The 17929-nt window shown below is 37.1% G+C and overlaps 2 protein-coding genes across 13 annotated transcripts; both read right to left on the bottom strand.

The window, feature by feature from the left end:
• Positions 1–183: 183 nt before the first annotated feature.
• Ptp10D (Protein tyrosine phosphatase 10D) lies at positions 184–15317 on the bottom strand. 12 transcript variants are annotated; one of them, XM_066298291.1, is made up of 32 exons: positions 15017–15317; positions 9757–10000; positions 9574–9705; positions 9366–9401; positions 8944–9090; positions 8684–8890; positions 8464–8632; positions 8218–8405; positions 7849–8159; positions 7569–7791; positions 7380–7518; positions 7190–7321; positions 7034–7132; positions 6583–6764; positions 6323–6527; positions 6202–6275; positions 5911–6151; positions 5688–5856; positions 5522–5632; positions 4449–4604; positions 4206–4393; positions 4031–4149; positions 3943–3966; positions 3635–3872; positions 3482–3505; positions 3211–3397; positions 3038–3153; positions 2766–2907; positions 2561–2709; positions 2268–2503; positions 1702–1871; positions 184–1386 (listed from the first exon to the last, which is right to left on the bottom strand). In XM_066298291.1, exons 1-31 carry the CDS (start codon positions 15071–15073, stop codon positions 1768–1770), a joined length of 4749 nt encoding a protein of 1582 aa, XP_066154388.1. In that variant the 5' UTR covers positions 15074–15317; the 3' UTR covers positions 184–1386; positions 1702–1767. The 12 variants fall into 12 exon arrangements, with proteins under 12 accessions (XP_066154388.1, XP_066154389.1, XP_066154395.1 ...); XM_066298292.1 differs by having other exon boundaries at positions 3943–3963; XM_066298298.1 differs by lacking the exon at positions 15017–15317 and adding an exon at positions 11452–11472.
• Positions 15318–16335: 1018 nt separating this feature from the next.
• Positions 16336–17630, bottom strand: LOC136347802 (cuticle protein 65-like). The gene is made up of 4 exons (XM_066298106.1): positions 17479–17630; positions 17148–17418; positions 16866–17033; positions 16336–16809 (listed from the first exon to the last, which is right to left on the bottom strand). The coding sequence occupies exons 1-4, from the start codon at positions 17533–17535 to the stop codon at positions 16634–16636; spliced, it is 672 nt and encodes a 223-aa protein (XP_066154203.1). The 5' UTR covers positions 17536–17630; the 3' UTR covers positions 16336–16633.
• Positions 17631–17929: the final 299 nt, after the last annotated feature.

Genomic DNA, 17929 nt, shown 5'->3' with positions numbered 1-17929 from the left:
GTAACCACATATGAAAAACGGCAGGAAAAGAAATCTGCAACTTTGAAGGAAAAAAACTGTAATCAATGGTACGCACTTTTTAGAGGATTGCTACTATTCAATAGATGTCGCAACTTTTGCAAATTTTAGCGCAACGCAGAATTTTAACGCAGAGCCACGTTAAATATGCAAAATAACCATACATTTTTAGATTAAAATGATTTTAATTGAGATATGTAGATATAGTATATAAAAAATATTTAAGTACATTATGCTAGTTACAATGATGGTTATATTTTAAGGTGTTAGTTGAGTTTGCATACTTGAACTAAAACTTAAAAATTTAATAGTTCACATAATTTTTTGTTGATCTTATTTCATAGTAAAGCAAGTCCCTTAAACGTTATTCCTTCACTTTCGAAAATAAATGGGTTATCTTTAGATTTAATTGACACCGCTAATTTTGCAGTCTGAAATTTTATACTGAAATCGTAATAATTCCAAATTCGCACGCCTCACCTTCATTGTAATTGAAATAAGACCAATAGCACAAGGTGAAAATATTCCCGTAAATTGTCAACCAAACTAACTTAAATTATCACAGTGAATTTACAAAAATGGTACCTATAACGAATTTAGTAAAGTTATATAACATGTAAAGCATCAACGTCTAAAAAATGGTATAAAATCTAACCGTGTAAAATGGGACAGGTATTTCAATATATTGAGTATAACAACAATAATTAACATTGAACGAGTAATAGAAAAATTGCACATAATGGAGAAACAGTCAAATGGACTAGCGTCCTTAGCATATTGACGATGTTCGAAACAATTAAAGAAGAACGTGAAGTGAGGTCTATTAAATATTAAACCATAGAATACGCTACATTAAACTATAAAATTCTATTTTTCACCTATATTATTGGCACTCAGGTTTGTTATAATGGGAAAAATCGTTTGAGTACTTTTCGACATTTCATTGGGTCTTAAAAAACCCAAAATTTCCAATACAAAAATCTCATTACATATCACTATCGCTGCTTCCCCAGAAACGTTATTTATAATCGAGCGAAGAAACTAAACACTTACGGCTGCCATATTAAATAATGGGTGTATAGAAGTGCATATAATACTATACAAAAAATACTAATTCTAATATAATACAACGTTTGTTCTTGGTCAAATTTAAATACGTAGAGCAACAGAAACGCGAAATTTGCTTGCCATTTTTAAAATAAATAACATTAAACAGATTTGGTTAATTCCGAGTATTTCTTCACTTATTCAGCTGTCTCATGATTTACGATGCGCCAAATATAATCTCACGTTAATAAAATAAATTATGTTTACCTGCCTATGGCAAATGGACTGGTCACATACCTGACTCCGCTATTCCTTCGTCATCTAAAAAAGAGAAAAATGCAATTTCTTTTGTTATTAGACGATTTTTTTCTTGTACAAGTTTATCGGTAACATACAAATAAAAAGCCATGCGTTTTTTTACTTTTGATTAGCTACATAAGTTACCAATGTAACCCTATTTTAATCCAAAGCATTTGCAACCGCGATAAAAAGGTTCTCAATCTTATTTTTGCAATACAACGTGCACCTTTCGACATCTTAGATAAAAACATAACTGGACTGCTTGAAATAAATATAAGCAGTTTTTATCTGAGAAGTGGTTAGCCAGGACAGCAAGCACTGAATAATATCCATTACCCAAAAACCAAACTAATAGCGTCCCGTGGGTTGAAAAAGGTGATTAGTCGAATCCGGTTTCCAAAGCTATCTGCCTTTCCCATCGGGAATAGGTGCAACACCGGCGGTACCCTTGCCAGAACCACAGATTACCAGCTTTTTACATTGGCTAAACAAGTGCCACACCATGTCTGCGGAAAAGGGTTTCAGAAACTCTTAGTTGATTTGGAACTTTGTATGTATACACTTTGTTTTTGAATCTGAATGGAACACGAAATCTTGTTTAAATGTTCAATCTAACGTTGTCAAAGAGAAGGCTTCTCATATTCTGGACTTAGCATCCACTGGCCGCCTTTCCTTTTACATTTAAACATTTTCGAAAAACAATAAATTAAGACGTTTTCAACGTGATGGTCTTACTGATCTCCTAATTTAAAATTTACTATTATGATTTTTGGTTCTCATAAAAACTGTGTTTTTCTTACTTTCAGAGCTCCAGGGAAGATAAAACACTGTTTAGTTGCCAAGTGACGTAAAATAAACTACAAAGCCCATTAACACCTGTAAATCACACCTAAACACCTTACCTTCGAATCCTTGATTCTCGTGTATTTCTCTAGGGGAAGTTGTCAGCTCCTTGCCTTCCAATACCGTAAGCAAGCACTGATGAATGCAAATGTACTGTTGCTCGGTTTGTACCATCCAAACTCGCTCCTTCCTCATGAGATAAACGATTCCAAAGATGTCAACGTAATCCGAAGTTTGGATTTGTTGCAAAATACGGTCCAGGCAGATTAACGTTCCGGATCTACCAACTCCCGCACTGCAAATAATTTAACATTAATCTTATGAACTCTGATAGAAACTCGGGAGTCTTTACCTGCAGTGAACGACTACAGGTCGTTGATCTGGAGGGACTCTTTCCCTGAACGCCCTCACGAATCTAACTAACGTGTGGGGTGGATTGGGGACACCAAAATCGGGCCATGTGCTGAAGTGGAAGTGTCTTACTACCCTTTGTTGCTCGCCCTAAATACATTTAATGCGTTAGTTAAGGTTTATTTGAATTATCAGGGGTAACACACCCGGCAAACCATAAATTCGGAGATATTCCAATCAGGATAGCGCGTTTCGTTCAAAATTTGGACAGAAATATCGCCGTAATAAACGGGAAGGGTGTCATAAGGCCAGTAATGGTCGCACTTTTCTCTTCCTTTTTCCACACACCTGAAAAATAATGTGTGCTGAATGATTGAAATAGAGTTTTCAAATAGAATGAGAATCATTTGATCATCAAGATTTTTGTTAATTTGGTAAGTTGACAACGCGGTGTTTCGTGACAGTAAATATCGCTTACCTTGTTAACATTATAATGGCCCGTGAATTCGACTCCCAAACCATTCTCCAAAAGTCGTCTCTTGTGGAATGTAAGGGTCCCTGAGTAACTAAGAATTCTCTTGGCGAATTGAATCCCTACAATTTTTTTTTAACATTTCATTGCAATTTTTATCCTCCTTAAAACGTTCTTACTGGCACGTAATTGGCATTGATATAATCCGAGCCTTCTTCATCGTCTACTGGTTGCAACTTAAACCTTGAATGGTCATAGGGCAAGATATTTGTGAATCGATTTTTAGGACGATTACAAGGTAAATCTGCTGCAGTGCAAGGTTGGTCCCGTCCTATGTGCTTCAACTCTTCGAATTCTTCACTAAACCTGCATTTACGTTGGAAGGCATGATTATTAAGTATATAAACAAGACGATTATTTAAAAACCGAAGTTTTCCATAGAAAACTTACTTTGTAAGCATTGTCCATTCTTTCCTGACAAGCATGGAAATAATGGAATATCATTAGAAAATCTTTTGAAATGAATATATTTCAAGGAAAATTGTTAAGAAAAATTGTATGTTAAAGACTTAATATTTATGAATTTTTCATCACTAGTATTACCTGAAGTCTGAATCGGCTGACATGATTCTGTAGTGATTAGCGAAATTATCGATTCTGACCGGTCGACTAGTTTCAACTACAGAATCATTCAGTGACGTGTTGTCATTGTTCCGAGCCTCCACCATCCCCTTTCGTCCCGCCGATCGTCTCCTTCTTATGAAAATTATCATCACAAACAGCAGACAGATGAGGATTATCGGGATCACTACGCCCAGTATGATAGGAGTGTTGTCTTGATCTTTAACGTGAAAATATAAGTACAAAACCCATCAATATTTATGGGTCATTATTAAAACTATTTGATTTACCTTCAACCCTGAGTAGTCCTACTACTGGGTGCATTAATAATAAATATTCTCAGTGCAATAAACGATAACCTTGTAATACAATTTTTACCTGTCTGTATTGGGAAGCTGTAGCTAGTATCAGTAAACTTATCTGGGGCTGTAAAGGCTCTGATCTTAACCTTGTAAGTCGAGCCTGATTTCAAGGGTCCATTGCAATAGCCCACGTGTCTAAAACACAATAAAAACTAACAGCTTGTTCACGATAAATCAACAGAATCAAATACCGTATATCGCAAGTTTCACTTCCGATGGTAAAATCTTCCACAGAATTATTGAAAAACGGATAATAAGGCTCCATGACTTGATACGGGGGCCATACAGAGTACGCCTGGACATCACGCCAACTGGGCATTTCTAAACCGGAAGCGTTTTTCGAATCGTCTTCCGCCACGATAATTGCGTAGAATACAATCTGATTTAGAAAATATTGTAAGGGAACAGTTGTAGTTGGACAGACAATAATTTACCGGTCCATTGGCTTCGCTGAAATAGTTCTTTCTGAATCGGATTTGAATAGTGGTCGAGCTTTTGCACACCTCAGTGGGAACTACTTGCATGCTCGGTTTGGGAGGCGCCAGGATGGGCATGCGCTGTTTCCATATTGATGCCGGACCGAAACCCACCTAAATGGTGTTTGATATGTTTAAATATGGCAAAAGCGATCTAATGCAAACTGAACAAGCGAAACAAATTCAAAATACTTTTTTGGTGTAATTTCCTCCTACAGGAGCCAGCTTGCACTAACTCAACACAATTTTGATGATTTCTTATTTTTGGGTTCAGTTTTCCAATTTATAGTAACGAATAGTGCAATCAGTCTGTACCCTCGAAAACATTCATGCAGATTTACCGAACCTTAATTTTATAGTTAAGGTACAAAAAACAGCCACCAGGTGGTGCAATTATTGAAAATGCACGCAATTTGATGCTCTATTAATTTTCGAAAAAATTGCCAAATACTGCGCGAAATTAAGCCAACTTATCAATTTTCAGGGCTTAAATTGAATTTTCCTCAGGTTTGGGACTTAGCTGATCTTAGTTATAAATTAGGATTAAAAATTGGGAATAATAATCTTAAAATATCGACTTTAAAGCATGTTAAGCTTGCGCTTGACACTAGCAAAATATCAGATATATAACTTTTATATTAACCACAATTTGCTTTGTAAACAATTAAGGATTCACAGATGATTCCGTCAGATTAACATTTTGTTCACTCAATCAGGAAATTGATCTCGAAACTCAAGGACGATCTACTATCCAAGGATGATTATATTCGGCCTTCAATAATTGTTAGGCAACCAACAATACACGAAGAGGTTTACGATTGAATTCGCTACAATCAAGTTTGGAGACGAAAACACGTAAAATGAACTAAGTTTTTGCGTATTCGAATATGCAAAATCGAAAAATCCGTTCGCAGTTACTCATTTGAAAACAACAACTTTTTAAAAAAATACCTAAACATCTATTTTCCACGTCTGCACAATTGTGTCGGCGAAACCGGAACAATAATATGCAAACAAATTTGTGTAAATACCTTTGTTTCCGCTTGTATTTTGAAAACGTAAGTCTTTCCTGGCTGCAGCTGTTTAATGGTTCCCCCGAACTCGTACGCTGCGAAGTCCTTAAAAAGCACATGAGAAGAGCCCTAGATCGCAAAAAAATAATTTACAATTATTAAAAAGAAAACTGTGTGACCTTACCTCTAATCCATATGTTATGGTAAATTTTCTGATAACGCCGTTTTGCTCTGAAGTCGGCAGTGACCACTCAAAAACGACATCACTGGGCTGAATGTCTATAGGCTCAAATTTTTCAACTTTGCCCGGCACCGACTCCTTCGTGGTAAAACTTTCTGATACCGGTAAAGACCTGAAAATTGATTAAAACAAACCCTAGAAATCTGGCTTATAAAACTTAATTTACCGTCTTAAAATACTCGACTCAGTACCACTCCTTACAATTACAGTGAAGGTGTAGTTTCTGTGAGGCTTCAAATCGCTGATAACGATGGAATTGTGTAGAGTTAAATTCTGCATAAATCCCCCCTCGGCGTTAATGTATTGCACTTCAAACGCATTATACTCGCCTCGGGGAAATGCCCAAGTTAAGGTTATCTCCGTGTCCGAGATATAGGTGGCGTTAATGCCAGTTATTGGTTCTGGAACTAGATAAACACAACTACAATTTCATCGTAACAAAACCGGAAAAACCTACATAATCTGTCCTGCCTTTGCAATGGTTGGCTGGTGACTGTCTGGGATACCGTCCACACAGTTATATTGTACAACCTAAAAAATGTATTAGAAACATTGCGGATGAGTTGAAAAATACGCACCTTCCAGGAATTAAATCGGTAAAAGTAACTAATCTATCAGAGTCGTTTGCGGCTTTTTCTTGGTCGGGGATGTTCGGTTCGGACAACGAGAATCTGTACAAATCAAATTTTGAAGAAGTTTGTGGAGTAGGAGTGTAACGCAAGCCAATTGAGTCGGTGGAAACTTGATTGTTGACCACAACCACTTCGGATTGGATAAGAGGCACTGCGAAAGATCAAATTTGTCTCGTTATTGCATCAACAGAATTATAGTTCCTTACTGGTCCGAGTTCTCAGTATAGTAATGTCACTTTCCAGATCGTTGGATATGGCCTGGATGTCGAAAACATACTCTTCTCCAGGCATTAGGTCTCCTACTAGCAGCCTAACAGGACCGGTTCCATTTTGGCTTTGACTGACAATGCTTTTGTTCACCTCAGAGGGATTGGTTGCTAACCACCATCTAAAATTATTATATGCGAAAAGTGGAAGAAATATCGATAATTAATTTAAACTAATTATAACACGAAAGACAAAGGCCTTAAATCCTTCCAGAGATACCGATGTTCAGGGATACGAAAACTTCAATGAACAGAAATCACGATCTAGGAGAAGCGGACATAGCCTCGTTTTTCACAGTTTTCACTGTTTTTAAGATCTAGGACCGTGTTTAATATTCTTCTATCTAAGGTTTAAAACTTGTTTTTGGGAACCTTGTCATTTAGGCCTCACCTGACGATATAAGTTTCGACTCTCCCTTCAGGACGCGGCCACTCTAAAGTTACGTTGTTGGAATCAACCAAAGGAGCAATATTGGATACTGGATTGGGCCTACAATAAAATAACCCATCAATTTACATACATGATATATTTTCTCTCTTACATTACCTCACTGTATGATTGAGTTGTTGCGGTTCATTACTCTCTAAACCGTAGCTCACCGTGTTTACTTGTATAGTGTATTTTTCCCCCGGGGTCATATCGGTTACTTCGGCCTCGGTATTTTGCACCGCTGGCAATCTAAAAGTATTCTATTAAGGTCCAAATAAGATTAACTTTGTTGCAATATCCTATATACCTGACCCATTGATTGTCTGATCCAGTCTTATATCGGATGGAATACTCGGTTATCAAAGAATCAACTGGAGATTGCCATTGAACTATTACTGAATTGGTGGTGGTTTTCTCGATTGACATGTTTTTTGGTGGTTTCGGAACTGAAATAAATTATTTAGACATGGCTAAATTTCTTAGACTTTTTACTTACAAACTGGCTGGAAATATTCGTGTGGCTCGCTTTTTAACCCATGAGAAATAGCATAAATCTTCACCAAATACCCGGCCCCCGGATACAAATTGCTAAGAATAATTTTAGAATCATACGAAGACCTCCTTTCCATTTCATTCGTGTCGTTCCTAATCCACAAAATCTCGTATTTGTCCTGTTTCGAATTTACGTCGGATTTCCAGCTAATGTTCAACCCATCCACCTAAAACCATCATTACTCCCAATACTACTGAAACCCTAATAAATCAATAATGCAAACCATTGGCTTCAAGTCCTCGATAATAGGAGCACTAGGCTTAGTGGCTAAGTAAATAGCCTCTTCTTTCGATTGAATATCCTTTGAAACTGCCTGAACTGTTACCGAATAGTTTCTTCCAGGCAACAGGGTTTCCAGCTCGATTTTAGTTTGATTTGTTGTTACTGTGTTGCTATCACCTATAGTGCTCTCCACTTCGTGGTAAGAAACCAGAAAACTATCTTGAGTACTGTCAGGATGAGGTTTCCAAGAAATTGTTAATATTCCAGACTTGTCGTCTAAGGTGGAATGAAGTTGGCTCACGGGGAGAGGCTCTGGAAAAGATGATATTTCTAAATAACTTACAGCAACTTTTTAATAGGACCTTCTTACCAAGAGTGACTTCTCCTGTTACCGGCCACGAAGTGACTTTTCCCGAAACTGTCTTTACTACAACCGAATAAGTTTTTCCCGGTTCGAGATTGTCCCGGAACTCCCAATTAGTGGGCTCATCTTTCGATCTTGGCACTGGTGGAGGCTTCCGTAGGGTTCCCAGAGATATTTGATATTTATCAAACTCGCTGAATTCGAATATTTACGAATACGTAAGAAGTTTACCAAAAGCGACGTAATTTTTACCTTTTTCCTGTTGGCGGTTCCCAATGAACCATAAACGAATTCGTAGTGATCTTGTCTTTGTCGAAACTGATTTTTCCAGGTTTGAGAGGCACAGTGCGATAAAGGGCACTAGTAGGGGCGGAAATTTCGTCTTCGGACATGGTCTGGACGGAAATGTTGTAGGCGCGGCCTAAACCCCAGGCAAATTTAATTTAAGAAATAAATTATAGTCGCTTTATACCTGGAATGAGACCCTTAAAAGCTGCCTGAGCAGGACCCGGAGGTTCTCCTTCCTTCTCCACGTACAAAGTCGAATCATTGGCGTCCGGAGGATCTATAGAGACTTTATAATGGCTATAGACGCCTGGAGGGTAAGGGGGCTGCCACAGTACTAGAAGAGTCGTCTCGTTTCGGAACCATACTATGAATTTGCCCGGAGTATTCGGCTCTAAATTGTGGTTTATCAGAGCAAAATTCCGTTACGATCAATAAGCTTCTTACTGGTTGTGAAATTTCTCGAAGTGTAGGCCGCACTTTCCTTATTTTCGAAAACAGTAAACGCCTGCACTTGATATGTAGCGCCAGCGACTAAATCTTTTAAGGCGTATTGAGTATTGTCGATGTTGTCTATGGTGATTGATTTGATTTCTGGAAAATAATTTTGCGTACAGTTTACTTATGCAATCGAAATCGTTAAATAAATAAAACAGCTTAAAAAAAATGACAGAAAGGCGCCGGAAAAAATTATTTTCTCAATTTTAGCTGGATTTTTCTTCTCAGTGTACTAAGCAGATTTTCAAGAGAAATTGCAGACTGTGAACATTGGCCTTACGAGACAAACAATTAGCCACACTCAGTGCGTACCTGGCGAAGGCATGGAAAGCGCTCTCACAAAAACTCACTCCTCAACTCCTTTGACTTACCCCACCTTAATCGGAACCGTTGATATGGTTTTAATTCTAGAGAGAAAACATTTATTACACGCTTTCTATGCTCACGCAAATCTATGACGACGTTTCATCAATAACATACGATAATTAGGCGCTGATTGGGTCTGTAAGGAAATCCTTTTTCGTCTACTCATTAATATCGCACTTCATTTTAATGAGGAATAAAATGCTGTGCACTCACCCGGAATATGTACTAAAGGATTAATTTTCAATTTGAAACTTGTATAGCTGCCTTGGGCCGGGGGCGACCAGGATACTACGGCGTGTTTGCCCCCTTTCACATAGACTGAAAGGCCCGAAGGTGGATCAGGCACTAAAAGAAAGGTCTAAACATCCCTTTCGCGAGGTCAATTCGAATGCCTACCGGTGGTGAAATTCGCAGTCCATGTGAGAGTATTGTGAGTTGCGTTTGAGTAGTACAGCCAAAAGTCGTATTTGGTCCCTGGTAGAGCTTGAGAGAACTTAATGACATCTCGGATGTCTTTTGAAGCGATGGTGGTGTTTGGTGCAGGGTACCCAAAAGGAGGGTAGTAATCCAGGCGATAGACCACTCCTTCTTGGCCCAGACTGCCAGGAATATGGATAACTAGTTCAGCAGCTGAAGCGAACTGTAAAATAAGAGCGGAGATAAGGGAGTAATTCGAAGCAATGATTGACAATAAAAGCATATTTAATTGTAACCTCTATACCATAGAACCTGTATGTTGTTTATTTATTAAATAAACTTAGGATACAGGACGTAAACAAGGTTACATGTTTGAAGTTAATCTATCAGCAAATATGCAAAAATGATTACCTCAAGGTCTGCGAGCACACAAATTGGTCTTTTGCTAAACGTTCAAAGAACTTTCAGACATTATTCAAATATCTTCTATATCCTTGAGGCGGATTGCTTGTTGTTTTTTTGTTCTATTTTAGAATATATCCCTATATATAAGTTGGGGTGCAATTGCGGTCTATCCTCATTAAAAATTGATTATGAATGATATCCTAAGGGCTCAACGCAAATTCTTTGTTGACGTTTTGGTGACCCTCATCATATATTCGATCTATAAAATTTTCTATTTTAACTGTAATTTTGGTGTCGTTCAACTATCGTTTTTTAAGGTCATCTCGAAATAAATTCGTCTCTTTAACATTTCTGTGGGGTTTTTACTTAATTTAGAGTAATTCCATTACTGACACAACCTCTGGTGTATCGATAGGGACATTTTAAAACAAATCAAAAGAAAAATATGTTATTTAAGCCCCAAGGCTCATCTCCTCTTTGCTTGAATGGAAATGAATCATTATGCGGGGCACATTGAAAAGTCTTCATTTAATGCAAGGCGAGCATAGATTTATTTAAGCCTTCATGTTTCTCGTTATAATTATCAATGATTCATCTGCATCGTCTAAGTTTGTGTTGAGGATGAATTAAGACATGAGTCGCCCACACTTGCTGAGAACGTGAAACGTGTCGCGTAACGGTAATTTCAATACGTTCCATGAGTGACGATACAGAAAGTATCATAAAAACCTCGATAATGACCTGGTAACACCACACGGCCAAATTAATTAAAAATTGTTTTTCCTTAAGGCTTAATATATGTATTTTATAACGTTAAAAATATTCTAAAACTGTCGATTGTTCGTTCAAAACAATTCTGAAGTTTTCTTGAAACGCGATAACCCAATTCAATACAAAATACAAAAATTAGTCATTATTCGGAGGTTTCAACAATGTTATCTTTTGGTCATTTGCCAAGGGGTGATCGACCACGAGCGAACACAACCGGTTTTTCCCATAAAGTCTACATGGCCCAATCAACCAATAGTTACTTTTCATTAATCGTTAACTAACGTTTAACGAAACTAACGCCATAAACTTTGCTATTACGATGTGCTGTAAACGCCGTTTACATGTTGTTTAAACGTCTGTTATTTTGCAGTCGACACGGTCGCCGCCTCTAGGCACCTACAATAGCTCTTACGTAACACCGGGATTATTGCAATTTGTAAATTTAATTAACAATAGACCGAGTGAAGAGAGGAAACAAATTTAAATTTTCCTGTGTACCTGCATCTCTAACGCCAGAAGCACCACTTAAGCAACAAGAAATATAGATCTCGTTGGTACCCCAAGACGAGGGCTCTGACGTCAATTACCAGTCACAGGCAGCTTTTTTTGCTTGGTGTTATGCGGTGCATCAATGAAAAAGTCCTGACTAAGTCCCTTCGTTTCCGGGCTCCTAAGAGGCATGTGGTGGCTCTTCACACGTGCACAGACTACGACATGCTGTTAGGAGTAGAAAAGCAATCCGGAAATGCGTTTAAGTTTTGAAACTGCATATCGAATTTGGGGGGTTCGTGGTGGTCCTTGAATATTGTCTTCACTAATGCGGCAACACTGCCCATCCGTCACAGCAGAAACGTGCCTGAGCTTTTTCCAAAGCCTGCTAGAAGTTATGGAAACAAAAGCCGAACGCGACGATGCCATTTTTCAAAGTTCAACAGAATTTAAGCCCTTTTCAGTTGAACATGGATACCATTATCCAAGAAATTCCTTGGCATCTTCAGATTTCGTTATTTAAAAAAGTTGCCAACCCCCACACACATCCATTTCTTTTCATCTAAAACTAACGCTATACAATTACCAATGAAGGTATTAGGTAGCTGCGGATGATGTAATTACGTCTGTTTCGATATTAGCAAGAGTGAAAGTGTAAAAAAAGGTTTTCATTTAATTGCATTGTTGTAAGCCCTAATTACTGTCAAATTGTTTAATAAACAGGACACAAAATTAATTAATTAATTCTCGAATTTCGCCTTTATTTCCGAGGCAGTTAATACGGAGCTAGCCATTGTTACATACCTACATACACAGCATAGTGCCTGTATTATTATTTACATAAAATTTCGTAAGTCTGAATTATACAAATTATGCCGACCATTATGCAAATAGAAGAAAAGACCATACAGTAAGCTCCGACTGGTCTCATTTGTTCAGATCTAGGTGGTCTAATTACCAAGGCAATATCACGTTTGCTTCATTATAAAATAATGATTATTCATATAAGGTGATTTCCAATTACCAAGCTAAAACGTTATTCTCAATATTTCGCATAAAAAGTAGACTTATGCGTATACCTATTTTAATTACCTGCATAGGAATTAATTTTACTTCCAAGAGGAGAAAGTCGAAATCACAATTGAAAACTAATATATTATTAATCAAAAAATTAAGTTTTGCGCAAATTTCCTCGATTCCCACTAAATCTCGGTGAAACCATTAAAGTTAAATAATCACTTCACCCTTGCCTTTCGCTCTCTTAAATCCTGCCAGGTAATTACTTCTCCTCCCTTCATATCGATCTTCTCTGTCTAGACTTTATTAATATGTGTCTCTGCCTGCTAATGCGTTCCTGGAAAATCAGGGAGAGGCGCACCCCTCATTAATGTCTTTCCGAATGTATTTGCTACTTCTGGAAGATAGGAATCGCCGATATTCTGGCCCAAATTTTCGACTATCTTTAGTAGCACAATTCTATTAACATGTTTTCCTGTTTATATTTCATGACACACGAATTCATAAAACGAACTCTAAAAATAAAATCCCCTCTTCTCCATTTAGGTAAAGCCGGACGAAACTTTAACTAACAGCGAATTAATTAGTTTATTTTCAATGCATTTGAATTTACCAGGTTTTTCGGGAGAATTACTGATATATCTGCTTTCCAAAATTAGTTTATAAATTCAGAGGACATTTTGATTTCTAAAAATATCCGAAATAAATCTGTAGACTCACGCTCGGTATCTTGTGAGAATAAAGAGGAAGCATCAGGCACCCACTTACGGCTAATTTGTATTCAAGAGGTGAAAACGAAACTCTGAACATGCAGACAATGTTAGGCATGATAGCAAACAAGCAATATTTACTCTCTGTATTGTATTGGCACCAATCCAACACTTAATAGGAGAATCTCTGCTTTCACATTAGTTGTAATAAATCATTGTTGCGTTAGAAAAGATGAGGGAAATAATGTATCAAGGTAGAGATAATTTCGAAAATGACATCATTGGAATTTAATTTAATGTAATTTAATATTGGCCGTGGATTTGGGATTTTGACTTTATTGAATCGTTAAAGATATTACTTTATAAAAATCTTCTTGCTACAGGGGAGAGAAATGTTATGTTCATCACGATATAAACTGACCCTATCTTTACTACACGTTTACGATAAATATGATATTTCCAAGTACATTTCTCGCGTATTTAGGACTGATGTTGATTAACAAGGACCAATGGCTTACACTAAATTTATAGATTCATAGCAGTGAATTTGGGACAAGAAATGAAACTTCATATTATTTCAAAACTCCGACGTTTTAACTATATATTGCGTCCTCAGTTAAAGATTTTCTCATACAAAAACAACATAATTGCCAAATTAATTTTTTTTGTCTTATGTTACAAGTCAATTTTACATTATTTAAAGGTAGCTGGATTAATAAGGGCCTTTGATTAAGAGTCCGGCTGAAGCGAAAATACCTTTACCAGGTTTTTCCTCAACAGAGGTGACGATTCTCTACCTTTCCAGTTCCTACCTTTAGTAAAAGGTGAATGTTATTCTCAGTAAGTTTTAACTATAAATAGTGTGCAATCCCACCCCTTACTTGTGTGTGACACGTTACTACCAAAAATTAAAATATAAGAGAATCCGTCTCAAACCTATAGAACAAATTTAATCATTTGGTGGATCCCCAATGCACAGTACCAATTACAGATCAGCAATTCAGTGCACCCACCAAATGGTTACTCACTATTTGCTGCTGATGTATCTCAGCATCACAAATTTGAAAAACACCTTCAATAGAGATAATATTGAAATGTCCATAAAGGTTCTATGTCTTATTGGTGATACAATCATCTTTCTTCTCTTAAAATTGGTAAATATTTGTATTGGAGTAGGGACCTTCCTTGATATCCCCTGTGATATAAGATCTATATTAATGAATATAAATTGCATTTCCACTCTGAGATTGCACACCTCAAAAGAGAATCTAATGCATGTGTTTTGCAGTTTTGAATCTTTTCTTAGTAAACATTGGACCTGCATATCTTACGATGCTAGGATTCTTCAAAATGTTTACCTGCCTCATTCTACATTATCGGTTGTTCAATACTTTTCTGTATATATTGAACTAAAATGTCAAAAAAGAGTGAGATGATTTTGAAATGACACTCTGCTGAGGGTAGATTGATGAAAAACTTTTCATACACCAAAATACTTTGAAACCTTTCAGAAATAAAATGAGTACTTGGAAATACCTCACAAACTTCACAGAACATCAAGTTTGGAAATATCTTGCAATACTTCAAGCATTTGAACCAAAACACCTCAGTAATCTACTCTTCTAGTACACCAAAATATTGAAAAATTGTGGATATTTATAAATAACAAATGTTTTTTTATCACTTCTTTATAGATACACGATATACAATAGAAATTAATGGTGAAAGGTGACATAGAAGGACAAATTCTCTAATTTTTGTGCAACTCAAAAAGACTGCTGTGGCCAATCTTGAGACTACAGCTATACATCTTATAACCCCATTGTTTGACCGTAAGCTGTACATACCTTCACCAAAGCAGGAATAATTATTGCAACACATAAAATACAGGTAAATTCGGTCATTGTAGGGGAAACTCCGGGTAACAACACGTAAAGACGGACACAACAATAAACAGAAACCCAGCTATTCTGGTACGTACAAGGCTTGACCTAACACAAAAAGCACATTACTGGGAAATTTGCTGAATTACAAAACTAGGTTTTATTCGATTTTGGCAACGATTTATTTTCATTTTTGTTTTATTTTTTACGGACAAGACCCCACACGACCACCATCGCGCTAACAAAATAACTAACGTGACAGTGACAGAAAAACAGATGATGACGATTACGATCGGTTTTTATTGTGGTTTATTTAGAAAACGAGTATGTGGCGACATCTGTAGGCTCTTATTTGTAGTCTCCTCTAATCACACAGAATGCGATATACCATTGTAAACGCGAAATCCGGCAACCTAGAGACCAAATTTTGCGAAATAAAAAATCTTTTAAATAACAATTTAGTTAAAGTTTTTGCCACGAATGTAATCACCAAAGTTACTTCTTAAAGATATTAATTTTTAAATAAAAAATGTATATAGGAGACCATTAGAGTTTAATGAAAATATAAGATAAAATGCTCCCTAATTGTAATGTCTTATGTTGCCATATATATTGTCGTGTCTAAGTCTATGAGCTTCACCTGTAAAGATTTAACCTCAATCTTCATCTCGATTTGGTTAGATTCGTTCTAATCGACGTTCCAGGGAAAAGAAAATAAGTAAAACCCAATAAATCTTAAAAACTAAATATGAGAATAATACTTATTGGTTATCTTGCTGTGCTTTTCATTTTGTGTTAAAATTTATCACAAAAAACTAATTTTTCTTTCTTCCAAACCGCACTGTGTAATCCTTAAGACGTACGTAAATAATGGACTACTTTTACATCATTTTAAATATTCTTCCAGTACAACTGTCGCATAATTAAAGAGGAACTTAAAATGACACGAAAAGTTACCTTCTAATTGAATTACAAAAAACAAATTAATAAATTTGTTGGGGAGTATGGGTAGTAGGCTGATGAATTTTTGTAGCCCAAAGTTCTTAGGAAATACTTGAGGTTATCCCAAAATACTTTGGAAACTTTTGAGGCATGTACATTAAGATATTTCAGTGGTCTGCCCAATCAAAATTTTTAATATTTTACAATTCTCTATATCGTTTCTGACGGCATATTATTTAAATCGACATTTGTTATTCGGGGTCTAAAGATTTTTCTTCTTTTATACCAATATGATTGGGGAACATACTATTACAGAAGGTCAATAATTAAAATAGCCAAGACATATATAAATTGTTTTATTGAACATATACACATAAATACAACTATAACTAATCAGGTTACATGCATAATATTCATGAGGCAGTGCGCAGAAAGTGCAATTATTATGAATCAGCCTGAAAACACACTCAAAAAGAAGTCTAAAATAGGTATTGTGGTTGGCACATATAGAAAAAGTATATAGAATAGGTGAGCAAGTAGTTGAAATAACTTCGGAGAAGGATAAGAGCTATCATTGCATATCTATTGAGTTCGGTGTGTGTTTCCTGTAACGTCCGTTTGGAAAAAGGCATATAGCAATTAATGGTGGAGACCTCCAAGAGTGAGATGTCCACTGGCAAGAGTGGGACCCCATAGACCGTTAGCAGTGACTGCTCCAGAAGGTCCTACGATAGTTGCAGGGGCAGTTGGTGGGCCCACAACGGAAGCCCCGTGTCCGCTTACGCCAATAACACCACCTCCGTTAGTGATCACGCCTAAAAATTACAAATAAAGAAATAACGTCCATTAGCATTTGTCAATAAATATCTACCAGCAGCAGCAGGGGCGGCAACAACGCCAGCAGTAGCGATTCCTGAGGAAACGACAGCCGGGGCGGCAGCAACCACTCCGGTTGTGGTGGCTCCGGTTAAAATGGATCCAGCAGTTTTGGGACCTTCTACTATAGATCCAGTAGCAGTTGGGCCGGCTACCACAGCACCTGCAACCAAGCCAAATTCATAAACAAATTGATTTGCCAGCTCCTTTAATAAGCACATTTTGTGATGTTTCAAAGAAGTTTAAATGTCATTTTGCAAAATTTCATTATACATACCAGTAGCAACAGCTGGTCCTACAACAGCACCAGTGGCGACAGCTGGAGCTAGAACTGCGCCAGTGGCCACTGCGGGGGCGGCAATGGCGGCGTGTTGAGCTACCACTGCCCCACCCAAACCTAGGCCTACTCCACCCAAGCCTACTCCGCCCAAGCCTACTCCACCCAAGCCTACTCCACCCAAGCCTACTCCGCCGAGGCCTAAACCGCCCAGACCAATGCCACTGGGGCTGGCAACGGTCACTGCGATAGTGCAAAGAGTAAGGAAGATCTAAAATTAAAAATAACGTTGCTAGATCCAAATAGGGAAATAACTATCATGGATATTTACCAATCCGTTCATGTCGTCTAGTGCTGTGATCACTGAACAATGCACTTTTATCACCATCCACCCCGCTTTATATATCGGTTTATTTCTTACCGACCTTCGGATTTTTTTATTGCAAGGTGTATCATAATACGGTTAACTGGAGATTGGTTGAAGAAATGTGCAGTAGGAGTAAAAAAGTTCAGATGAGGCAAAGTCGGCCAATATTTTTCTCTTTCTTACTCTTTTTTGAGGAAAAATAGGAACAATTTTTTTGGGAAAAAGCTAAAGAAGAAATAATCTGTCTCTTGCTTTCCCACCCTTGATTCTCAAGACCACAATGCCGTAATTGTTGAGGAGTTTGGGATTCTCGATATTATCACTATATATCGCTATATGGACATATATGCAAATATGATGCGAAATAATTCACGAAAATCTTCATACTGCTTGATTCTCGTCGGATATGATTTAA

This window comes from Euwallacea fornicatus, chromosome 30 (genome assembly GCF_040115645.1).
Source record: "Euwallacea fornicatus isolate EFF26 chromosome 30, ASM4011564v1, whole genome shotgun sequence".
Lineage (NCBI taxonomy): Eukaryota > Metazoa > Arthropoda > Insecta > Coleoptera > Curculionidae > Euwallacea > Euwallacea fornicatus.
This window is presented reverse-complemented; position numbering and strand designations above follow the sequence as displayed.

Excerpts from the sequence above, each read along its gene's own strand:
- Ptp10D (XM_066298291.1), bottom strand. The coding sequence starts at position 15,073 with ATGACCGAATTTACCTGTATTTTATGTGTTGCAATAATTATTCCTGCT. Across the intron at positions 7,519-7,568 it reads CGAATATTTCCAGCCAGTTT|TTCCGAAACCACCAAAAAAC; the intron begins GTAAGTAAAAAG and ends AATTTATTTCAG. Across the intron at positions 2,908-3,037 it reads GCCATTATAATGTTAACAAG|GTGTGTGGAAAAAGGAAGAG; the intron begins GTAAGCGATATT and ends ATTATTTTTCAG.
- LOC136347802 (XM_066298106.1), bottom strand. The coding sequence starts at position 17,535 with ATGGTGATAAAAGTGCATTGTTCAGTGATCACAGCACTAGACGACATG. Across the intron at positions 17,034-17,147 it reads AGGACCAGCTGTTGCTACTG|GTGCTGTGGTAGCCGGCCCA; the intron begins GTATGTATAATG and ends GCTTGGTTGCAG. Across the intron at positions 16,810-16,865 it reads TGCCGCCCCTGCTGCTGCTG|GCGTGATCACTAACGGAGGT; the intron begins GTAGATATTTAT and ends TGTAATTTTTAG.